The sequence below is a fragment of the Mesocricetus auratus genome, unplaced genomic scaffold, assembly GCF_017639785.1.
Source record: "Mesocricetus auratus isolate SY011 unplaced genomic scaffold, BCM_Maur_2.0 Super-Scaffold_4256, whole genome shotgun sequence".
Lineage (NCBI taxonomy): Eukaryota > Metazoa > Chordata > Mammalia > Rodentia > Cricetidae > Mesocricetus > Mesocricetus auratus.
Genome location: NW_024429182.1, coordinates 76,614,805 through 76,638,137, shown reverse-complemented (window position 1 = coordinate 76,638,137; position 23,333 = coordinate 76,614,805). Strand labels below are relative to the sequence as shown.

General features: G+C 45.7%; 1 protein-coding gene across 2 annotated transcripts in view; it reads left to right on the top strand.

The window, feature by feature from the left end:
• Prkcb (protein kinase C beta) overlaps window positions 1–23,333 on the top strand; it is a 324,499-nt gene that overhangs the window by 228,589 nt on the left and 72,577 nt on the right. For both annotated transcript variants that reach the window (XM_040755117.1, XM_040755106.1), the window contains exons 8-9: window positions 2,514–2,610; window positions 9,930–10,076. In XM_040755117.1, the coding sequence (XP_040611051.1) occupies window positions 2,514–2,610; window positions 9,930–10,076 (244 nt within the window). The remainder of the gene's footprint in view (window positions 1–2,513; window positions 2,611–9,929; window positions 10,077–23,333) is intronic.

Genomic DNA, 23,333 nt, shown 5'->3' with positions numbered 1-23,333 from the left:
TCTTAGTACTGCAAAGAAGAGGTTCTAGGGGGCTACGGGCAGATGCCCCATCTGCAAAGTGGGGAGGGCTTAGGCTAGACTATGGGAGCAGCTAAACTCTTTGAACTAAACAGAATGTCAAGGATGAAGATTAATTTTGGCTCACCATTTCAGAAATTCCAGTCTGCAGTTGATTGGTCTTATGTGCTTAAGCTGAGCATCATGGTGGCTGAGCATGAGGAGGAGGCCAGCTGTCCATACCCTAGTGGGATAGGGATGCGAAGAATGTGGCAGGAACTAAGGGCTGGGTAGACCCTCCAGAGATGATGCTTCTGGGGACCTACTTCCCCCAGCTGGGTTTCATGTACGAAATGTTCCACAGCTTCTGAACAGAGTACTGCCATGTGGGACCGAGCCTTCAAATTCAAAACACGAGTCTGTGAAGGGCATTTCATATTCAAACCACAACACTGCCCCCACCCCCAGAGTGTGTGTGTGTGTGTGTGTGTGTGTGTGTGTGTGTGTGTGCTGTTTGCCCATGAGTGCACATGTGGAAGCCCAGAGGCTGATCTTGTATCTTTCTCAATCACTGCTCTCCACCTTACGGTTTGAGACGGACTCTCATTGAGCCTGGAACTCACCAGTTGGCTAAGAGTCCCTGAGATCCTCCCGTTTCTACCTCCCAGTGCTAGAATTAAATGGACCCATCTCTGTTCTTTTGTACTTGGGATCTGAACTCATGTTTTCCACAGGAACATCACCCGCTGGGCTGTCTGCCTAGCTCCGCCTTTCTTTTTAACAGTCGCCTTTTACTTTAAAAAAGTGACAGTGGATGTATTTTAAAGGACGGGATAGAATCAATCTCTCTCTGTTTACCTACCTGTTTTTATTCCTGTACCAGCAGCTGAATCTAGTGCTTTGTAGGGTTAACTTTCACCCTCAACCCAGACAATGGGCTTTAAATGGGAACTTATTATTTTTTAAAAATCCATTTTTTTGTGTGTGTGATGGATTTTTTGTGTAGCCCTGGCTGAATTAGAACTAACACTGTAGATCAGGCTGGCTTTGGACTCACAGAGAGCCTTTTGCCTCTGCCTCCCACGGGCTGGGATTATAGTCATGTGCCACCAATGCCCAGTTAAAATCCAATTATTTTAATGAAAAACATTGAGTTAAAATAGTATGCAGATTTAGCAGAACCCATAAAGAGGCTCATGAAAGGCAAAGTCAGTTGCACATGGTCCTATAGTCTCTCATGACCTCATCACCTTGTAGAAACTCTGGGGCTCCCGTATAGCAAACCTCCTTAAGTTCCAGCAGATGCTTACACAAGTTCTTAGTTTTGTGTCTTTTAGAGATTGCAGGGAGAGACCTGAGGAACCGTTGTGAGGCTTAGAGGCTCCAATTACTCCCTCTGATTCATCCACCCTCCAAATGGACACTGCTCAAGAGGACGTGTGAATCGAGAAAAACTTGGAGATTAAAATCCATATTTGTACAAACATCATATATGCTCACTTTTGGGAAGAGCTGTTGGGGAGGAGTGTAGGGGCCACCCCTTCATTTTTGAGTGTCCTCTTTCTTTTCTTTTCTTTTTTCCTTTATTGCCTGGGGTCATAAGTATCCTAGTGGTTAAAAAAGTAAACGAAAGCTCCCACGTGTATTGTCAGACCGCTGAAACCATTAGTGATGACAAAGGTGACACTGTTTATGGAGGACTAGTGCTGTGCTTATTTCACACACCGCCACCGCCTTTCAGTTGTGTGCAGGAGGGACGTCTATTCCGGTATGCAGATGGAAAATGCAAGGCTCGGATGGACTTTGGAGCTAAGGTCGTGCAAAGGAGGACTGAAGCAAGGGCACCCTTGCATCCACACCCTCAGGGACACTGTTCCCTCAGAGTCCTCGCCCTCCCCCCACTCCCGCCCCCCCTCCCCCTGCTTCTTCCCCCAGTCCCTGCAGTGGCAAACAGCACTGTGAGGTCTGTGGTCCTGTTGGAAGGTAGCAGACAGGGGAGGGGTGTGAAAGGAGAGCACACCCCCGGGAGGCCTGCGAGCATGACTCAGCAGAGAGCAGCACTCTGTGAGTGACTAGCTGGCAGAGCTGTGTGTGCACCTGTGCGGGTGCGTGTGCCACAGCCGGCACGTGGAGGTCCTCGCCTCGCCCGCCAGCTCGGGCACATGGAGGTCCTCGCCTCGCCCGCCAGCTTGTTTGAGGCAGGGTTGCTGCTCAGTGCTGCAGACACAGGCTAGCTGACTGCTGAGATGTTTCTGAGGGATTCTCCTGCTTCAGCCTCCTTCTCCCTCTAGCAGTGTTAAGCTTACAGACACATCACCTTGTCAAGCTTTATGTGCATTTTGGGGATTTGAACTCAGGTCCTCACACTTGCCTGGCAAGTGCTTTACCCTACCGAGCTGTCTCCCAAGCCCCACCACAGTTTTTCGTTTGTTTGTTTGTCTTAGGCAGGCCTTCTGTTCAGCTTCATGCTCTTACACCCAGTCACAGATTTGTCACAACCGCTTGTCTCCCATTAGGTTCAAGTTGCTGAGCCAGGAAGAGGGCGAGTACTTCAATGTGCCCGTGCCACCGGAAGGAAGCGAGGGCAATGAAGAGCTGCGGCAGAAGTTTGAGGTGAGGTTTTGTTCTTTCACCATTTCTGTGGGAACCTGATACATCGCACCACTGCGATCGTTTTGTCCTGTCTGTGGTGTGGTGTATATAGAGACCTTTCATGACTCAGAGCCTTGGCAATGCTGTTCCAGCTGTTAGAAAACTCCTACTTATACCTCAAGACCCTTCCCTTGTGAAATCTTCCCTGGACTGGTTCAGACTTAGACATTTCTTCCAAATTGCCCATTCCGTGCCCACGTCTGTGTGATGCCGATCTGGACTGGAATGGAAATAATGGAGTAGACAAGTGGACAGAGTAGAAATGAATTGTTGGAACTCTGAATCTGGGTCTGTCAGCAGGTGGGTCTGTACTGTTTCCAAGCAGACTGTGCTGGCGACTCTAGCAAAGCTCTGGGGGCAATCCTCACGCACAATGTTTTGTCCAGCCCGTGGCGACTGAGTCTGACCTTGGACTCTGCTGCTGTTTGTTCCCACTGCAGATAGACTCCTTTCCTGTCTTTAGGACCAGGGATTCTTCCTGTCAGTTACTGTGAGGTGAGGCGTACAGGCGCCTGCCAGTTTTGCACAGGCAGATGTTTGGGGGAAGGGGGGGTGCAACTGTGTGTGGTATATGTGTATCACACGCTCTGAAAGTGTTTTCATGTGGAAACCCGGAACTTTGTTCACACAGTTTAATGCGTCGAGTCTGGTAGCCAGTCATCAGGTCTCGGTAAGCAATCATCTGCTAACTCTGGAAGAAGGTCAGCGAGAGCAGAGTAGGGGGAGGGGTGGGCGCCAGGGGAGGCTGGGAAGTGGTTGAGGTCAGAGATCCGGCTACAATGGCTTTAAGAAAGGTTTTGGCATGTACCCCAAGAAGCATGTGAGCTTCCCACTCATTGGCACTCGAGTAGCCTTGAGTCCTTGTCTAGAGCCTGGGTCCTCCACAGTCTGCACAAGAGCAACGCTTTAGATGCATGGGGTCTCTCTGGAAGTGAGTGGATTGGCCTTGGGCTTGCTAATCATTCTCCCTCCACTGCCATAGCTAGAATCTGAAGTGCTCCCACAGGCTTATATGGTTTGAATGCTTAGTCCCAGGTAGTAGCTCTATTGTGGAAAGTTCTAGAAACTTCAGCTGAAGGAACTAGACACTGTAGTGGGTCCTTGTAGGGTGTCTTGTCCCTTGCTAGGTCCTTCCTGTCTTGCTTTCTGCTTCCTGTCCACCATGATGTAAGTAGATCATGCAATCCCACCACCATGATGTCCTGCCCAAGTGCACAGGGCCAAGAGGCAGTGGGCAGATCCCTCTGAATCTAGGAACCAAATACACTTTTCTTCCTTTAAGTCAGTGTCTATCAGGTGTTTGTCTCAGTGACAAAGTGACTAACATATACAGTAACCTTGATCACTGAAGGTCATTTTCTAGATGGCTGTGCAAGCCTGAATAACTTGATAAAAGAACCTTCCCACCCCACTAAGTTATGAATTGGGTGTTTTCAGAAAAGACCTGGAAGGCAAGACTTCCAGAGAAATCTTTCTGGGCTGGCAGTATCTGTTGGCTGAGGCTGTTATGATTATGAGCGAAAAAACAAAAAACAAAAAAGCGAGGCCGGTATTCTCTTGTAGAAAATGAAGTCTCAGCTTTGCAAAATAATTCCTTCTGTCCTGGGGCGGCAGGGGTGACATTTCCAAACACCAAAGAAAACATTTTCTATGCGGATAGAGCATTTGTCTGAGACAGTAATTGGCTTGAAGTACAGGGTTGTTTTATCTGCATGCGACAAAATATGTCCCTTTATCCCTAGCAGGAGCCTGCAAATACTTGTTTATGCCTGAGTTATAATCGCGCCATACCATAGTTGTTGATTAAAAAAAAGCGCTTCCAACAGACTGAAATCGCTCTCAGACACACGGAGGGATTTTACTTGACCTTGAACGTGAGAGATGTAATCCCTGCACAATAAGCAATTAGCACCCAGAATGAGTCAGGAATTACCTTAAAGCTTCTTATCTGGGATGATTGGAGCTGCCAGAATTGAGGTGATAGTGTTCTGGGGTGGGGTGTGCTGGATGCAGATGTTCCAGAATGTCCTCAGGAGGGCGTCCTTTGCCCCTGGCCTCGCCTGTGCACGGGGAAGAGACTCAGAATGAATCTCCTGGCAGGCTTAGGATCCACTTCTTTATCAAAGTACTTAAGATACACTGTGTGTCACTCTGAGTGCCTTCCTTGTCACACCGCTGAAAGCTTCTCTTTCCGCAGAAAAAACTGAGGCCTGAGGGATGAAGTAACTTCCTGAAGCCCCAGAGCTGGTCATGGCCATGGGTTTGAGTTTCTCTAGAAATAAATTATAAGGGGCCCAAGCCTGGTCTGGAGGTGCATTCCTGTTCCCAGCGTGTGGGAGGCAGAGGCAGGAGGATAGAGCATTTGCAACCAGTCTAGGCTATACTGTGAGACCCTAGCTCAAAATCATCAATCAGGTGATAATAGTTGACTTGGGAACTGGCCCCACATGCCTTGTGAGGAGCAGGGTAATGAGGAGGTAAGGCAAGAAAAGGAGGAGGGAGGGTAAGGACAGACACCCTTCAGGTCAGTGAGGTATTAGTTCCAAAGTCCTGCCCCCCTTCTCCACATAGAAATATATATACACACACACACACACACACACACACACACACACACACACACACACACACACATACATATATATATATATATATATATATATATATAACCATTCTAAGATCACTTAGAATGCCCATTACAGTGCAGTGGTCTCTAAATGGTCAATGCTATATTGTTTAGGGATCAAAGGCAATGCTGTATTGTTTAGGGATCAAAGGCAAGGGGTCTGCACATGGTCAATATGGTGGGAACTTCTTAGGATGACCCTCAGATCAATCTGTTACCACCCCCCCCCAAGCAGCTAGACTTTAATAACCCATGCCTTCCAAAAAAGAAAACTCTGGGAGTTTCCTTGCTGAGTGTTCCTGTCCAAGAACAGGGTCTTACCCACAGCCCTCTTTCCTCACTGGTGGAGATGCCTATCCCCCATGTGATGAACAGGAAGGGGGCAAAGTGGCAGGTGTTTGTAGATAGCAGCCCAGAGGTGGGGGTGCATACCTGAGAGTCTGCCCAAGCTGCCTGGTTTGAATCCTGCTTACAGCAGGGAGGTTACTCTGTCTGAGCGTCCGCATTGTCATCTGTAACACGGGGATTCTGACACTCTTAACTGCCTAAGATTAGATGAGGATTGGATGACATCATGCCTCTAGAAGCATCCAGTACAGCATAAGCATTCGTGTGTTGAATGCTGGTAATGTCATTGCCAGATCCTCCCTGGAAATCAACCAAGCTCAGTAATGCTCCTGGGGTGGGTGGGAACCTCTCCAGACACCCCTTGCCTTCTGGCCTTCTGGGGTAGCTGGGAGTGCATGTGGAGGCTCCTCAGAGGAGTAGGGTATGGAGGGGCCTGAAGTCAGAGCAGATGTTGATCACCTGAGGTGGAGCCTAGAGTCTTCGCTGTTCCCTAGGACATACTGCACAGTGACACAGCTCCACTCAGCAGGGCTGCCTTCTGCATTGTCTCTGTGCAGACTTCTCAGGCTCAGAATTACAGACATGAAAGGCAACCGCCGGTGGACGGTTGTTTCTGCTGTGACTTTCATTTTCCTGTGTCACTCCCTTTGATGCAGGACCTGTGAGAAACCTGCAACTCTGGGATCTGGAGAACATTGTGTGACAGGTTCTTGTCCTCAGAAGGCTCATGGGACCAGGGGGACAACCCCAAATGCTTTCAGGAACCAGGCACATAGTAGGGAGGAAGTCGGGTCTACCCAGAGTATCCAGGCCTACTTCTTCAGAGGAGGCCTGGAGTCTGGTTTTGTAGTTTTGTTTTGTTTTTGGTGCGAGGGAGAGGACACAAGACCTCATGCATGCCAGGAAAGTGCTCTACTGCTGAGCCACGCCTCTAACCCGATTCTAGATTTTTTATAAGACCTCTCCTGATTATTAACAGTTGGCAACTGATTTCCAGGTTATTTAGATCTAGATGTTGAACTAACATACTGCTGATGTAACAAAGTTCTGAAGTTAGGTAATTTAAAAGAAAAGGTTTTCCTACACAAACACACAAGTGCTTACAAACACACACACACACACACACACACACACACACACACACACACCATTTTGGGGGCTGAAGACCTGTGTGGCCTCTGGTGAGAAGCACCTTGGCTGAGCCCCAACATGGGGGAGACACAGAAAGGGAAGTGGATGCATGTGAGGGACTCGGCACATGGGAGGAACCAGCATCTTTCCTTCCTGAGGGCAGCATCCCGGTCACTTTCCACAAGGTCCCACCTCTTAGGTTGCATCATGCCACATAGTAGACCAAGTCTCCAGCATGTGAGTCTCATCTAAACCCAGGCCCTTAAGGGTTTTTAAAAAGTGGTTATTTGGGGGGCTAGAGAGATGGCTTAGTGGTTAAGAGCATTGATTGCTCTTCTAGAGGACAGGATTTTAAATTCCAGCACCCACATGTCACTCACAACTGTCTGTAACTCCTGTTCCAAGGGATGCCCTCTTCTGGTCTCACTGGCACTGCAGGCACACAGTGCACTGACACACATGCAGACAAAACACCCAGGCACATATAAGTAAAATGGAAAAAAAAGAGCTTAATTCCAGTCCATTGGAATTGTGCCCTAGGACCTCCATGTGGATGGACATGCACAGCCAATGGCTGGGAGTGGACTGAGACCCAAGTGTGGGAGTGTAGTGCATCCCAGGCTAGCTACAAAGGAAACAGGATGCACAGTGATAAGGCAGGGAGACAGGGAGGGAGGCTTGGATCAGTCAGGAAAAAGCCAGGAGGCTGGAGGGAGGATCCAGGCAGGCATGAGGATGTGGTCCAAGAAAGACAGGCAGCTGTTGTCTGGGGCACCTCTCTTATGTGAAGTCTCCACCCAGATGACATGTTCTCGTGCTTCGAATACATCCTCCTCCCTGGGACCCCATGCCTCTGTCTCTCAAATGTTCCTACTTTGCCCTTAACCCATAGACGCCACTTAAACATCAACATGTCTTACTACAAAACTAGTTCAAGCACTGGGACAACCAACAGTCATCAATAGAAGAATGATCAATACCAACAACAAATTCTCAGCAACTCAGAGAGGACTTTCTGGTTCACACAACTGAGTGGAGGGGTTTCCAGAATGTTCTGATGAGAGGAAGCATGAAAGGGTCTATGTGCTTTGATTCTATTTGGATAGAATTCAAGAATAGACAAAGCTGACCTAGGAGAATAGAAACCTGATTAGAGATGGTCTTTGTTGTTTGTGAGGAGAGATCAGCTGCAAACCTCCCTGGGGAGTTGGATTTGTTCTGTATCTTGATTAGGGTACAGTTATGTATATAATTGTCAAAATTCATGAATTATATACTGGATATCTGTGCATTTTACTGCTTACATCGCAATTATTTATATATTTTATTTGTGTAGGCATGTTCATGTGTGTTCTGGTGCATATGTGTCTATGGTGCACATGGAAGCCAGAGGACAACCGTGGGTGTCTTTCCTCAAACGCCATCCACCTTTATTTTGAGACAGAGTCTCTCACTGGCCTGGAACTCACTGAGTAGACTAAGTTGCTGACCAGTGAGTCCCAGGGACCCATCCTCCTGTCTCCACCTCCCTAGCATCGGGATTACCAGCATGTACCACCATGCCCTCTTTAATGTGGATTCTGAGGTGGGAGCTCAGGTCTGTGGGTTTACAAGGTAAACATTTTTCAGCCGAGCTATCTCCCTTGGTCCCAACTTCAATTATTTTAAAACACTAATTAAGAAGATGAAAAGCGATGGGAGCTTTGCAGTCTCACTCACTGAATGTCGGCCTAGGTTAAAGCTGACATATTTCTTGAAATGTAGCATGAAGGACGCAGTCTCTGCGTGATGTGCACTATTTGAGCATGGGTGTCTCTTTTGCTCCCTGATTGCCCTGATCATCTACAGCAGAGCCTGGTGTATAGCAGACACTCAGTGAGAGTTCCTTGATTGGATGAGTCATCTTCATTGGCATACAAAGCCCCAGGAAGGGGCTGGGGAGATGGCTCAGTTTGTAAAGCACTTGTGCAATCCTAAGGACCTGAGTTTGAATCTCCACAAACTCATGTAAAACCAGGTATTTGTAATCCCAGTGCTCCCATGGAGAGATGGGAGGCAGTGATGGGAGAATCGTTGGAAACTAACTTGAGAGCCAGCCAACCTCATGCACACAGTGGCAAATAATAAGACAGACCCTGCCTCAAACAAAGTAGGTGAGGGCTGATGCCTGAGATTGTCCTCTGACCTCCACTTGTGTACTGAGCCATGCACATACCCACACACTCACTTACATTTACAAAAATTTATACCCTCTCTCTCTCTCTCACACACACACACACAGACACACACACAGGGAGAGAGACAGTGAGAAATGGAGAGAGAGAGAGAGAGAGAGAGAGAGAGAGAGAGAGAGAGAGAGAGAGAGAGAGAGAGAGAGAGAGAGAAAACTTCAGGAATCATTTTATTACCTATTTGTCATCAAAAGACATGGCATAAGGAAACAATAATATTGGCACAGTTCACTGGGGTCTGCTGTGTACCAGGACTCTGCAAATGATGCATACTTGGCATTGTCAATGTCAGCTTTTGTGGGGACTGAGGTATAGAAAGTTCATTTGCCAAGTGCACTCAGTTGCCTGTTCTCTCCACATACTCAAGACACCCGGGAATCAGTGACAACCAAACTGGCAAAGTCTGTGTCCTCTGGAGCTTACACTCTGGTATAAAGGGAAACAAGAAACACCACTTTCTTCACTTGTGTGTCGATGAGGACAGAAATTACCAGAAGCTGTGTATATACAGCAACTGGGAAGGGCTCTCTTACATACTGTCTCCACAATGCAAGCTGAAGCACTTTAAGTAGTAGTTGACATGCTGGTATGAGAAGCTTTGCGTTTGCTACTGTGAAGCCTGGGAGGGAGGGAACCAATGTGGGTCCTCTGGGTGACCGGCAGATACTAACAGGCAATGCTGATCAATTAGGAAAGAAGTCTATGAGTTCCAGGGCCAGCAAGGAGACATGGCAACTCCCAGAGAAGGATGCGGTTGGAGGGATAAAGAGAGATAAAGGGGCCCAGGCTGGCCTCAAGGTTGCGTATTTGCAGAGCAATGTGGTCGTGCATTGCATAGGATAGGTGTCTGGATGTTGGAATCACATCCATCTGCTGAGCCTGTGTATCTTCCTACCAGAGTGTTCCCAGCCCTCATCCTGTATTCTGTCTATTTCTTCCTCCAGAGAGCCAAGATCGGCCAGGGTACCAAAACTCCAGAAGAAAAGACAGCCAACACCATCTCCAAATTTGACAACAATGGCAACAGGGACCGGATGAAACTGACAGATTTCAACTTCCTGATGGTGCTGGGGAAAGGCAGCTTTGGCAAGGTACAGAATGACTTCGTGGCTACATCCACTTTGGATGGAGCAGCTAGCTGTCTCTATGATGGGAAAAGAGGTGAACATAAATAAGCCCAGATCCCAGTCTGTACTGAACATCATGAAGAAAACAATAGGGGCTTATGTCACCTACAAATTGAGAGGGGACCCACTCACGTGATCTGAGGAGGAGACCTGAAGAATGGGAATAAACCAGGCATGTATTCAGAACAAGGGAAGAGGGGCTGAGGACATAACTCAGTTATCAGAGTGCTTGCCTAGCAGGCGTGAAGTCCTGATTTTGGTCCCTAGCTTTGCATACACCAGACATAATGACACATACCTTTAACTTCAGAATTTGGGGCTCAGGAGGTGGCAGTAGAAGAATCCTCCTCAGTTGCATAGTGAGTTCAACAACAGCCTGTGGTACATGAGACCCAGTCTCTCAAAGTAAGCCACATCAAGGAAGGACTGTTCTCACAGAGGGAACAGCAGTGCCAGCATCCTGAGGTGGGGAAGGCAGGGGCAGGAGGACATTCTAAGTGCCAGCCGGGGGCACTGGGTCCACAGTGACATGAGCAGGGGAGGTGAGGTTGCAGAGGGAAGCAGTGGTCTGATTATGCTGGTGCAAATGAGCTGGAAAGATATGTCTGGATTTTATTCACAGTGCAGTGGGGAGCCATTGAAAGTTTTTAAGCAGGGAAGTGACACGATCAGGTTTGCTTTTGGAAAAGATCCTGGTGGCAGCTGAGAATGGGAACAGTTCCTTTTGAGCAGCAGCACGGTTGAAGGATGACCCTGGGACTCATAGAGCAATCCTGGATGTTTTTATAGATACCACGAGACACTGTTTTACCAGAGTTGAGATTGTGTTATAAGTATTCCTGACTTGTTTAGTGTTGTTTGGAGTCTTTGAATCCCTTAGTGTGCCACAAAGATGTCTGGTATAAATCTCATCCCGTGAACTCAGGTGTGCAAAAAACTATAAATTCCTTTTTCTTCTCTGAAAGTGAAGCCTGAAAACTGAGTAATCCTTGAGTCCCCCTTTGTTCTCCATCTTTGTCCTTATACTACCCATGCCCTTCCATGCTACATACAATCGACTAGTCAATCCTGTTGGGCCAGTCATAGCTTACTTAGCATCATCTACTAACTCCACTCCACCTTCCAACATGGCCCTCAGCTAAACCATGGCAGAAGCTCCTAACTGGTGTCCCTCATCACCTCGGCACCTGTAATCAGTATACTCCTCACTTAGCAACTATAGTGATTTTTTACAAGCTTACCCTAGCTTAGTCTTCTCTTCCTGCCACAATTCAGATGCATTCTCTGTCCCACTCTCATTCTTGGCTTACACCACCCTTATGATCTGGTCCTTACGTCTTTGCTTTTCCTTCTCCTGTCACCCAGCATGTTCTAGATACAATGGTGGCTGTGGGGTGCCTGGATTAAGCCAATTCCTTCTTCCTGTGGAGCTTTGTTGGTTCAAGACCCTTGTGTCTTTGCATGACTGGCTCTTCTAATTCACATCTCTACCTGGACACCACTTTTGTAAGGTCTTCCCTGTCTGCCAACTTAAAGTAGCTACTCATTCACTCTCTTGTTTGACAGAGGGTCTTGCTACTGTCCAGGCTGGCCTCTAACTCATAATCTCCCTGCCTCTGCCCTCCCTCCTAGTGCTGGGTTTATAAACATATGCCACCTTGCCTAGTCATTCTCCATTTTATTTTCTCCTCTCATAGAAACCATTAATGGATGATGCTCCTATTTACATATTGGTCTGTCCCTCTTTCTGCTCTCAGATCTAAGTGACCCATGAGAAAGTCTCTTCCCTGTCAACATTGGATTTCAGAATTGTGGACCCAATTCATTCAACACCTAGGTTTAATGCTTGTATTTTCTCTTGCTTATGGCCAGGTTTTTTTTTTGAGATCTGATAGAGTATGAAATACTGTCTTAGTGTTTGAAGAGCCTCAGAATGGAATGAGAATGGCAAGAAAGGATAAACACCCAAAGGGATGGTCAAGCAGCACTGAGATCCACAAGGTTACACAGTAGGCAGTTGGTTATGGTCCACACCCCCACTTCCAAGCAGTGATGAGCAGTTTGGGTGTGGGATGGAGAAGCAGACTGAGGATAAGACTAGGGCTGGATTAGTGAAACCAGTGAACTAGACTACAGTAACATAGGCCACTGCAATCCACAGAGGCTGGCATGTAGCAGGTGGCTGGTGAAAATGTATTAAGTGAATGAGTGAAAATGGTGCCTAGACAGAGTTAGGAAAGAAAGCTAACAGGAAGAGAGGCGCCTCTTGGTGGGAAAGAAGGACTCTATAGAAGTATAGGGTTGTGATATTAAGGTGGGGGTCAGGGTGTTTAAAATGATTGGATTTCAAAGTGAAGCAGTTTCCCCAGTGATGAAAAAGAAAGTGGTCCAAAGGAAGAGGAAATTCTGATAAGCTGGGTCCAATAGGGACTCTTGCTTTGTGTCATCTCTGAGGTTTGACCTATGTAACCTGGGCTGGCCTTGAATTTTCAGCCCTTCTGCCTTGTCCACTCAGGTGCTGAGATCATAGGGGAGCAACACTGTGCTAGGTCTTATGTGGGAGTTTTAAAAATTAAGTTTTAAGTTGGATGCAATACTATACATATACAGCTACAAAAGAAGCAGAGGCAGGAGGATTACATGAGCTCAGGAGTCAGGCCAGATGGGCAGCATAGTCAGACCTCCAACTCGTAGAAAATAAAATTAAATCTCACACACACACACACACACACACACACGAGAGAGAGAGAGAGAGAGAGAGAGAGAGAGAGAGAGAGAGAGAGAGAGAGAGAGAGAGAGAGAGAGAGCAACACTTAGGGGGATGTAATTTTCATACCATTATACTCTCCCAACATAAACAGTCCAATCCAGTGGTTTCTAATTTGTCACAACAATCAGCACAGTTTCAACATTGTCACCAACCAAGAAACTCCATAATTACTCACAGTCCTTCCTCATTTCTTTCCCCTCCAATTTTATTTTAAGCCAGCCTGGTATTTACATAGCTCACAATTAAAATTATATTAAAGTATAAACATTGGAAAGTCTTGCTTCCACTCAAGTTTGTCCACTTCTGTGGCCCCTTGCTGACTCGGCCTCCATATGTGAACTTTCCTTAATTGAGTTTGCTTCTTTCTGGTCTCCCTAGGCTAATTTACTATTCTTATTTTTGTCCTTGTTAACTCAAAAGTCAGTGTACCATGCACATGCTTTTGATCACTTAACAGTAGAGGCAGGAGAATTGCTCATAGAAAATGGAAATTCCATGGGGGCTTCTGGAAAGAATTGAGGTTGGGGAGGGAGATGGAGGGGGATAGTGGGAGAATGGATCATTAGGGAACAGTGAGCCAATAAGAGAGAATAGATCATATGTTTCCATGGAAACTGTTATAATAATTGAGAGTTCTCTTGCAGACTGGAGATGTAGTATTAAATAAATCACAGACAGAATAACAGCCTATCATGAAAGCAAAACAGAATCACAAATACCTCTGTGATCATTTAAAGCAGAGTAATCCTTTGCCACTCTCATGGTGCCAACTGTGGTTTTGAATTAATGCACTTTTGTATTCGAATGCCGACTTTGAACATTTTGCACAATCTGGCTGGGTGCATAGATCAGTTCCCTTAAACAGAAGAACATGGCCAGGAGTCTGCTCTCCCCCTTTGGAAGATGAAAAGAACCAGCCTTGGAGTCTTGGGGCTTTGCACCTCCCTCCCCCAGGTCCACAGTATCAGGTCTGGCCCAGAAAAACACACTCTCGACAAGCGCTGTGATCATTTGCAGAGCAATGGATGGTGACACAAGCACTGTGTTAAGAACTGTGAAAATGACACAAGGGCGAAAGCAAGTGTGAGGCCATTGCGGTCCAAATGTGTTGCCCAGTCCCGGAAACTTGCAAGGGAAGAGCCATTTGTAGAGTTAACTCGTGGTTCCCAGGAAGGTTGTCTTACCTGAGCAGGATTGTTGGCCTATTGGATTTTCTTAGAGATGGGGATATCTAGAAGTTCCATGTATGTGCTGTGCGTATATGAAGAGGGAAGAAATGTACAGCTGACCTATTGTGTTAGCCTGGCAAATAACTCATACGATACCTGCACAGCAAGACACAAGTCTTTTTAAAATAATATTTTCTATTTAGTCTTTGAAAGTTTCATACATTTGTTTATATTTCATACAGTATATATTGATCATATTCATCCACCACTACCTTCCTCCAAATAATTCCAGTGCCTGCCACCAAGCCCCATCTCTTTCTCAACTTCGTGTCCTTTTATTGTTATAATAACCTCCTTAATCCAATTAATGTTGCTCACATGTATAGAGGGACATCCCCAGGGGCAGGGGCAACGCACCAGGGACCGCATCCCTAAAGAAGAGTAAATCTTGCCCCCTGAGCAGCCACTGACTACCGGTTGCTCCTCCTCTAGAAATGAGACTTTGACCCCTCCCCCATCCTTGCTGATATTGTGATTATTTAATCTTGTGCAGCTAATGACGGTTGCTGTGAGTTGATGTGTGCCACAGCAATGCCATGTCCAGAAGTGAACATTTCACAGTTCTCTTCCATATTGACTGGCTCTTACATTATTTCTGTTTCCGTTTCTGCCCCCTTTCTGTTCCCTGTCCCTGAGCCTTGGATGGGGAGATGTGATATAGATGACCCATGCATACCTGAGAACTCAGTATTTCTACTCAGTACTTAGACCAGTTATAAGTCTTTGCATTAACCAGTACATAGAGGATAAAAAAGCTTCTCTGACAAAATCTGAGAGCAACATATGTCTATGGGTATAAATATAAATATTTAGACGGCAGCTTGACAGTGTGAGCATTTAGAAAAGCAGCAACAGTATATTCCCCATGTGGACCTTTGATCTTCCCAGTGATGGGATTTTTTTTTGGTTTTTACGAGACAGGGTTTCTCTGTATTGTTTTTGGAGGCTGTTGGTCCAGCCCAGCCTCGAACTCACAGAGATCCGCCTGCCTCTGTCTCCTGAGTGCTGGAATTAAAGGCATGCGCCACCACCACCCGGCCCAGTGATGGGATTTTGATCGGGTGGAACTAGCCTCAGATCCAACCAGAAAGTGGTGGTTACCTCCATAACTGTCATGCCACTATTGCACTAAAGGGTACCTCTCTCCAGGAAGGTTGGTTTTGTAGGATGCCTGGTCTAGTACTGGGTAAGAACTGCACAACATCTTCTGGCATCATAAAAGTTAGACAGAGGGAGGAAGTGTCCTGGTCCGTTTGAGCCAGATATAACTCTACATCACAGACTTGATGTCTCTCATCCAAAAGTACCAAGTTACAAACACCTGTTAGTGATAAGGGCGAATATTGTTGTCTTCTGAGACTCATGTGTACTTAGGGTAATGTTACATATTTTTCAGATCTTTTAAAAAAGGTTACACAGGGACTGAGAAAATAGATCAGTTGATAGTATTTGTGATATAAGCATGAGGACCTGAGTTCATAGTGGTGGCATGAACCTATAATCCCAGCCTCGGGGAGGCAGGGACATAAAGATCCATGGACATTTCTGGACAGCTAGTCTTATCAAATTGGCAAGCTCCAGATTCAGTGATTAAAAAAAAATGTGGAGAGCAATAGAAGAAAACACCTAACATCAAACTTTGGCCTATGCTTGCATACACACACACACACACACACACACACACACACACACACAGAGAGAGAGAGAGAGAGAGAGAGAGAGAGAGAGAGAGAGAGAGAGAGAGAGAGAGAGAGAGAGAGGCATACATGTCCACATATGAGCGCACGAAGAAAAATAGAACCAAAAAATTAGATGGGAAAGTTTTCTCCATCCTCTTATATATCTGATTATTCTTGGCTGTAGGAGTGTGTGTGTGTGTTGTGTGTGTGTGTGTGTGTGTGTTTTGCAGGATAGAAGAGAACTATATCATAGTCATAGATTCACAAATATAAAGAAGTTCGAACCCAGGCTGGGGAGATGGCTCATTGGCTAAAAGCTTGCTCTGTAAACATGAGTTTGAATGTCAGAACCTATGTAAAGTCAGGTCAGCAGTGTGCATCTGTAATCCCAGATTCCTGTGGTGAGGTGAGAGGTGGAAGCAGGAGACTCTGGAAGCTGACAAGTCAGCAAGTTTGACACACAGAGTGGCAAACAAGGAGACTCTGAAGGCAAAAGGAGGTGACTGACACCTGAAGTTGCCCTTGGTCTCCACACATACACCATCACATGTGCATACCCTCAGTCACACATATGAATGCATAAATAAATACAGACACACACACCACAAACATTTAAAAAGAAGCTCAAGCTTAATACCACAAAGATCCCTGTAAAATGATATTTATTGCAACATAATTGTTAATAGAAAAAATGGAAATAGCTTAAAGACCCATTCATTTGAATAAAGTTTAAGTAATAGTGGTTTATCCAAGAAACATTTAAATGAAGTATGTTTCTCTGGCTCACTTTCTTTCACATTTATTCATTTTTTAAATAGAAAAATGGAAAGAATTATGTAATGAGCATCACAATACCGATAACCTAGATTCTGCAATGACTTCCTTTGCCTTATCACCTATCTGTGTATCCATCTGACCAAACTTCTTCGTCAACACACTCTCAGGGCTTTTCAGAGTCAGTGGGAGACCTCAGTGCGTGCTAATTTAAACTCTTCAGCATGCCAGGACACAATCATCTAAGGTCAAATTTGCATTCAATAAAATTCCTGAGTGTATGGTTCTGTGTGTTTTGAAAAACTGTGTGCATTGAAACACCATGGGGCTATAAACACTAATCAAGAAAAATCAAAGGGGCAGATCAAGTGCCGCCGTGGAATACTGTAGGAGCCTACAGGAGAGTGACTCTACATTAAGTCACTGAAGGCCTTCCTGAGAAAGTGACTAGAGATAGCCCACAGGGATGAGTTAACAAAGCAAAGAAGGAAAGTAATAAAGGAGAACCTTGGGTGCCTCCATTTTGACTTAGGCTAGTTTGTGTAGCAGTCAGAACATGAACTCAACTGCTGTAACAAATAGACCCCTAGAGGTGTACTGACTCAGATAAAATGGAGGTGTAATTTAAGTCATAAATAGTCCAAGATGGGTGTCCCTGGCTCCTCCCACTCTCTCCATATGACAATTAGGGGACAGAATTCTTTCTGCCTTACATGGACTGCATTAGTCTCTAGCCTGTTCTCTACATTCAGAGCATGGAGGGGGAAGACCAGGAGGAGGAGGAGGAGGAGCAGGAGGAGGAGGAGGAGGAGGAGGAGGAGGAGGAGGAGGAGGAGGAAGAGGAGGCTCAAGCTGCTTCTTAGCAGGCTTTGTTCTGGAAGTGACACACATCACTTCTGCCCACACCATATCAGAGAGATTTCAGTCCTGGCCACACCTCACTGCGAGGGAGTCTGGGAGAATAATTTGGTGGCTAGCAAATGGTCTCACTGATCTTGCCTGCTTGTCAGCTTTGGCTGGAATTTTTCACAGTGTCCCAAAAGACCCTGTGATCTTTTCCTGTAGAACACCTAGTTTCTTACACCCCACAAACAAAAAGCTTGAAGTGCCTCTTCCCGGTGACATTTCCTTGTGTTCAAATCATGGGACATGCCAGGTGCCGGAGCTGCCTTTCCTGAGCCCAGCATAAGCCAGGAATAAATCAAGTTGGAAGAAGTCAGCAGCTTATGAAATTGAAGGAATAAATGGCAAATGTTTAGACACTGGCACCCAGGTACTACATCCATGGGTGCTAAAAGCAACCCCATATTGTTCTGTGGTTGGGTGTTCATCTAAGGCAGAAAACCCGAACCTCCTCTTCTATGACCTTCCTGGAACAGTAGCCAGGATGTCCAGGGCCTAGATGTCCCCAGAGGTCTAAGAAGTGAACCCAAAGTGCCTGAAATCCCCAGAGTCCAGGAAGGTACACTTCCATACTCAGAATTTATCTGCTGTTGTCCAAGATGCTGGTGCTGACTTCTCCAGCTCAACATTTACACCACAGCAACACACACATAGGTGCAATCACAGATTTTATATGCCAGTCGTATATTTATATTAATGTGTTCTAGAAGAGCCTATTAGTGAAAGGTAATTTTACTCTTGTACTGCAGCTAGTGTGAGAGCTAAAGTTATGTTTTAAGTTTTAATTATAATGCCTAAGATCCATAAAATAAAAATGGCTCTAATCTGTAAGCCCCTTCCTTGTCCAAGGACAGATACTTTCTGAAATGCTGGAGGCTAATGTTTATGTAAGATAACAACCTACATGTTTTTATTCCCCTAAAAAAGTTTCACCCTAGTGCATTGACATGCTTGATCCCATAGGTGAGAGGTAGGTCAGGCATGAAATATGTCAGGATACATATTTGCGCCTAGTTGGACCTGGTGAGAAATATGCAGCCTTATGGGTTTGCCTTTGGAAGCTTATTCAAAATGTATCTTGTTGCCATTATCTGGGAACCCTGAATGGAACCTTCAGCTTCAATCCTTTACAAAGTGGCTGTTCCAGTTGCTAGCCTTTGGAAACACCTGTCTCAGGTTGCCCCATCCTCTGCAGATCTACCATCCAGATGTAGAGGTCATGCTTTTTGTTTGTTTGTTTGAGACAGGGTCTCTCTACATAGCCCTGGCTGTCCTGGAACTCACGATGTAGAGCAGGCTGGTCTTGAAGTTACAGAGATCTGTCTACTTCTGCTTCCGAGTGCTGGGATTGAAGGTGTGCACCACCACACCCAGCCCAGAGGTCATGCTCTTGAGTGGAGAGGGCTGGCACCAGGGAGATAACTCTTTGTTTCTATAATTAATCCATAATTAATGATTCAGTCACCCAGGGGCACTTATTGAGTATTTACTGTATACCAGACTCCTTTTCGGTATAGCAGCAATGTCTGTGGACAAGACAGGCAGAAGCATCTGTCCTTATGGACTTATACTCTACTATGGTGACAATAATGATGATGACAGTGGTGGTGTTCTCATCACTCTGAGGTCTTACAATATGTCTAGGCCTTTTGTTTATTTTTATTTTTGTCGGTCTTTTTATTTATTTTTTACATTCTAATACCAGTTCCTCCTCCCTTCTCTCCTTCCGCTCCCCCCACTTCCCCTCCTGCCTTGCATCTGCTCCTCGGAGAGGGTAAGATCTCCCCTAGGAAGTCTACTAAGTCTGTCCTATCATTTCGTTGAGGCAGGACCAAGGAACCTCCCCACCCCCACACTCCTGTGTCTAGGCTGAGCAAGGTATCTCTCCATGTAGAATGGGCTCCACTAAGTCTGTTTGTGCATTAGTGTTAGATCTTGGACCCACTGCCAGTGGCTTCATGTATTGTCCCAGTCACACCATTGTTACCTATATTCAGGGAGTCTAGTTTGGTCTTATGCAGGTTCCCCATTTGTCAGACCTGAGTCAGTGATCTCTCACTAGCTTGGGTCAGCTGATTCTGTGGGTTTCCCCATCATGGTCTTGACTCCTTTGTTCATATTATCATTCCCCCTTACTTCGATTGTATTCCAGGAGGTTGGCCCATTGGTTGGTTGTGGATTTCTGCTTCCATCTATTTTTTAAAGAGGGTTCTAGCTTCTCTAAAGTTGTGGATTTTAGGCTGGGTATCTTTTGCTTTATATCTGGTATCCACTTATGAGTGAGTACATACTATATTTGTCTTTCTAGTTTTGGGTTACTTCACTCAGAGTTTGTTTTCTAGTTCTGTTCATTTGCATGTGAATTTCAGGATGTCACTGTTCCTTACCACTGAGTACTGCTCCATTGTGTAAGTATACCACATTTTCCTTATCCATTCTTCAGGGGCATCTAGGTTGTTTTCAAGATCTGACTATTATGAATTATGTTGCTATGAACATAGTTGAGCAAATGTCCTTGTGGTGTGACTGTGCCTCCTTTGGGTATGTACCCAACAGTGGTATTGCAGGGTCTTGAGATAGGTTGATTCCTAATTTTCTGAGAAACTGCCATACTAATTTCCACAGTGGCTGTACAAGTTTGCACTTCCACCAGCAATGGAGGAGTGTTCCCCTTTCTCCACATCCTCTCCAACATAAGCTGTCATTGGTGTTTTTTATCTTAGTCACTCTGTCAGTGTAAAGTGGAATCTCGGAGTGGTTTTGATTTGCATTTCCCTGATGACTAAGGATATTAAACATTTCCTTAAGTGTCTTTCTGCCATTTGAGATTGTTCCATTTGAGATTGTTCTGTTGAGAATTCTTTGTTTAGATCTATATCCCTTTTTAATTGGATTATTTGGTATTTTGATATCTAGTTTCTTGAGTTCTTTGTATATTTTGGAAATTAGCCCTCTGTCAGATGTGGGGTTGGTGAAGATCTTTTCCCTTTCTGTAGGCAGCCATTTTGTCTTGTTGACCGTGTTCTTTGCTTTACAGAACCTTCTCAGTTTCAGGAGGTCCCATTTATTTTATTTTTTATTTATTTATTTTTTTTTTTTGGTTTTACGAGACAGGGTTTCTCTGTTTTGGAGGCTGTCAGTCCAGCCTGGCCTCGAACTCGCAGAGATCCGCCTGCCTCTGCCTCCCGAGTGCTGGGATTAAAGGCGTGCGCCACCAACGCCCGGCAAGAGGTCCCATTTATTGTTACTCTCAGTGTCTGTGCTACCAGTGTTTTATTGAGGAAGTGGTCTCCTGTGCCTATGCATTCAAATATATTTCCCACTTTCTCTTCTATAAGGTTCAGTGTGGATGGATTTATATTGAGTTCTCCAATCCATTTGTGCATGGTGATAGATATGGATCTATTTGCATTCTTCTACATATTGACAGTCAGTTATACTAGCGCCATTAGTTGAATATGCTTTCTTTTTTCCATTTTATATTTTTAGCTTCTTTATCAAAAATGGGGTGTTCATAGGTGTGTGGGTTGATTTCAGGGTCTTTGATTAGATTCCATTGATCTACCTATCTGTTTTTATGCCAATACCAAGCTGTTTTCATTACTATAATTCTATAGTAGAGCTTGAAGTCAGGGATAGGGATGCTCCCACTTTTAAATATCTGTATGGATTAGCAGCCAGTTTTTCTATGATGTAGCTATGATCATTCCCCCATTTAAAGGCAACATGACCAAGATAACAGAAGGCCGGAGAAACTTGGTGAAGTCACATGTTTGTAATGTCTTTAACTGGTCAGATTTTATTTGGAAGTGCATAATTTGTGACTTTTGTGGTGCTTAGGATGTGTGGTGGTTTGAATAAAAATGGCCCCCAAAGGCTCATAGGGAGTGTCACTGCTGGGAGGTGTGGCCTTTCTGGAAGAAGTGGGGGTGACTTTGGGGGTTTCAGAAACCCAAGCCAGGCCCAGTGTCACTCTCTCTTCCTGCTGCCTGTGGATCCAGAAGCAGAACTCTCAGCTTCCTCTCTAGCACCATGTCTGCCTGTGAGCCACCATGCTTCCTGCCGTGATGACAGTGGACTAAACCTCTGAACTGTAAGCCAGCCCCAGTTAAATGGTTTCCTTTATAAGAGTTGCCACGGTTATGGTGTCTCTTTATAGCAATGGAACACTGGCCAGCACAGGTTCGAAGCCAGGGCCTTGAACATGACAGGCAAGTGTCCCACTACTGTGCTGCACCTCCAGCCTTGATTTTGGGCTCATAATGGCTTGAGACTGAACCCACACATCCCAACTTATCATAGTTCTCATGGTGCCCATGTGTTTGAATGGGCTAAACAATTTGCCCACTTATTTTCTCATTTTCCCCCTAAGCGCCAGGTGTCCTTCCCTCTATGCACTGCAAGCTGCTGACCTGAGTCCTGGGAAGCCCCCCTCACCCACCTGTCTACAGACAGTGTGCATCAGTGGGATTCCTGAGAATGCCGTCCCTCCTGCACCCTCTGCCCTCCTGCACAGGCTTCAGCATATGAAAGCCTCCAGATCTCAGAGGCATCCCCAGCAGGAGCAGCCATGCTCAGTTGTTTCCTTTGGGGTCTTGACCCCCATTTGTTCAGTTCTCACTAACTGTACTACCCTGCCCTACCCACCCCTATTCCATTCACGCTCCCTCGTCATCTCTCACATTCACTGAACAAATGTTGTCAGGGAGGTGCTGTGCTATGGACTTACACGCATTATGTGGTATTAATTGGTCACACAATTCTGCAAGACAGTTACTGATAGTAGCTCTGTTTTATCTGTGTAGAAATTGTAAGTGAAAAAGGCTGAATGATTTCTGCAAGATGTGATCTTGGAGAGCTGTTTGTGGCTTGGAGGAGGCAGATCAGGATTTGTGATCTGGTTTTGTGATTTCAGTTGCTTCTTACCATCTTGTAATAGTACTCTTCTCCAGTTTGGGGTCCACACGTCTTCCCAAACTTTCCCTCTTCTTTCCTCTTTTCCCTCCTTCTTTCCCTCCTTCCTCCTCCTCCTCCTCCTCCTCCTCCTCCACCTCCGCTTCAGGACAGGGTCCCTCCAGGTAGTCCAGGCTACCCTGGTACTCTCTGTATACTCCAGGTTGCCTTCAGACTTAGAATCCTCCTGTCTCAGCCTTCTGGGTACCAGAACTGCAGCTGTAGCACTCCTTATTTTAAAATAGCATTTTCAAAATGGCTACCAGAGCTACTCAGTGGCATAAGTGTATTATTATTCCTCCTTCCATGGAAAAACAGTTAAAAATTATATCTTGTGGTTGTACTAATGTGTGTGTAAATACCTTAACATCGCATATTACAATATTGGCCACGACTCCACACACCAGAGTTTCTCCCCCTGTGGTTTTAAAAGACCATAAAATGCTTTTATGAGCCCCCATGATGGGGGCCCTCAGTACTGTGCCAGGTATGATCAAGGGAGAAGGCGGTGTCAGTTTCCACACTAGCATCCCAGTGGCTGGGTGCTCCACTAGAGTGTTCTGTGGACACTGCAGAACAGTACAGATGAAGCACCTTGTAGCCAGACGGTGCAGCACTGAGTTCTGACAGGAGGAGACATCCTGAGGAGATTAAAGGGGCGTTACTTCTTAACAATACCGGAGACCTTCTTTCCTAAAGTCCTTGAGCCCCAGCTGTGTGAGTCGATCCTAATTTTAATCTCATTAGTGGCAGGTATCCACACACACATGTGTACACACATCAGCGTGGTTACGTAACCCCGAAGACAAAAGCACTCCCCTTTCTTCATCCTCTTTGCTATCTTCCTGTACCATATGTTAAATTGCTTTATCATATGGCTCACAGAGAGCTGAGAGTCTCTGCTACCTGTCCC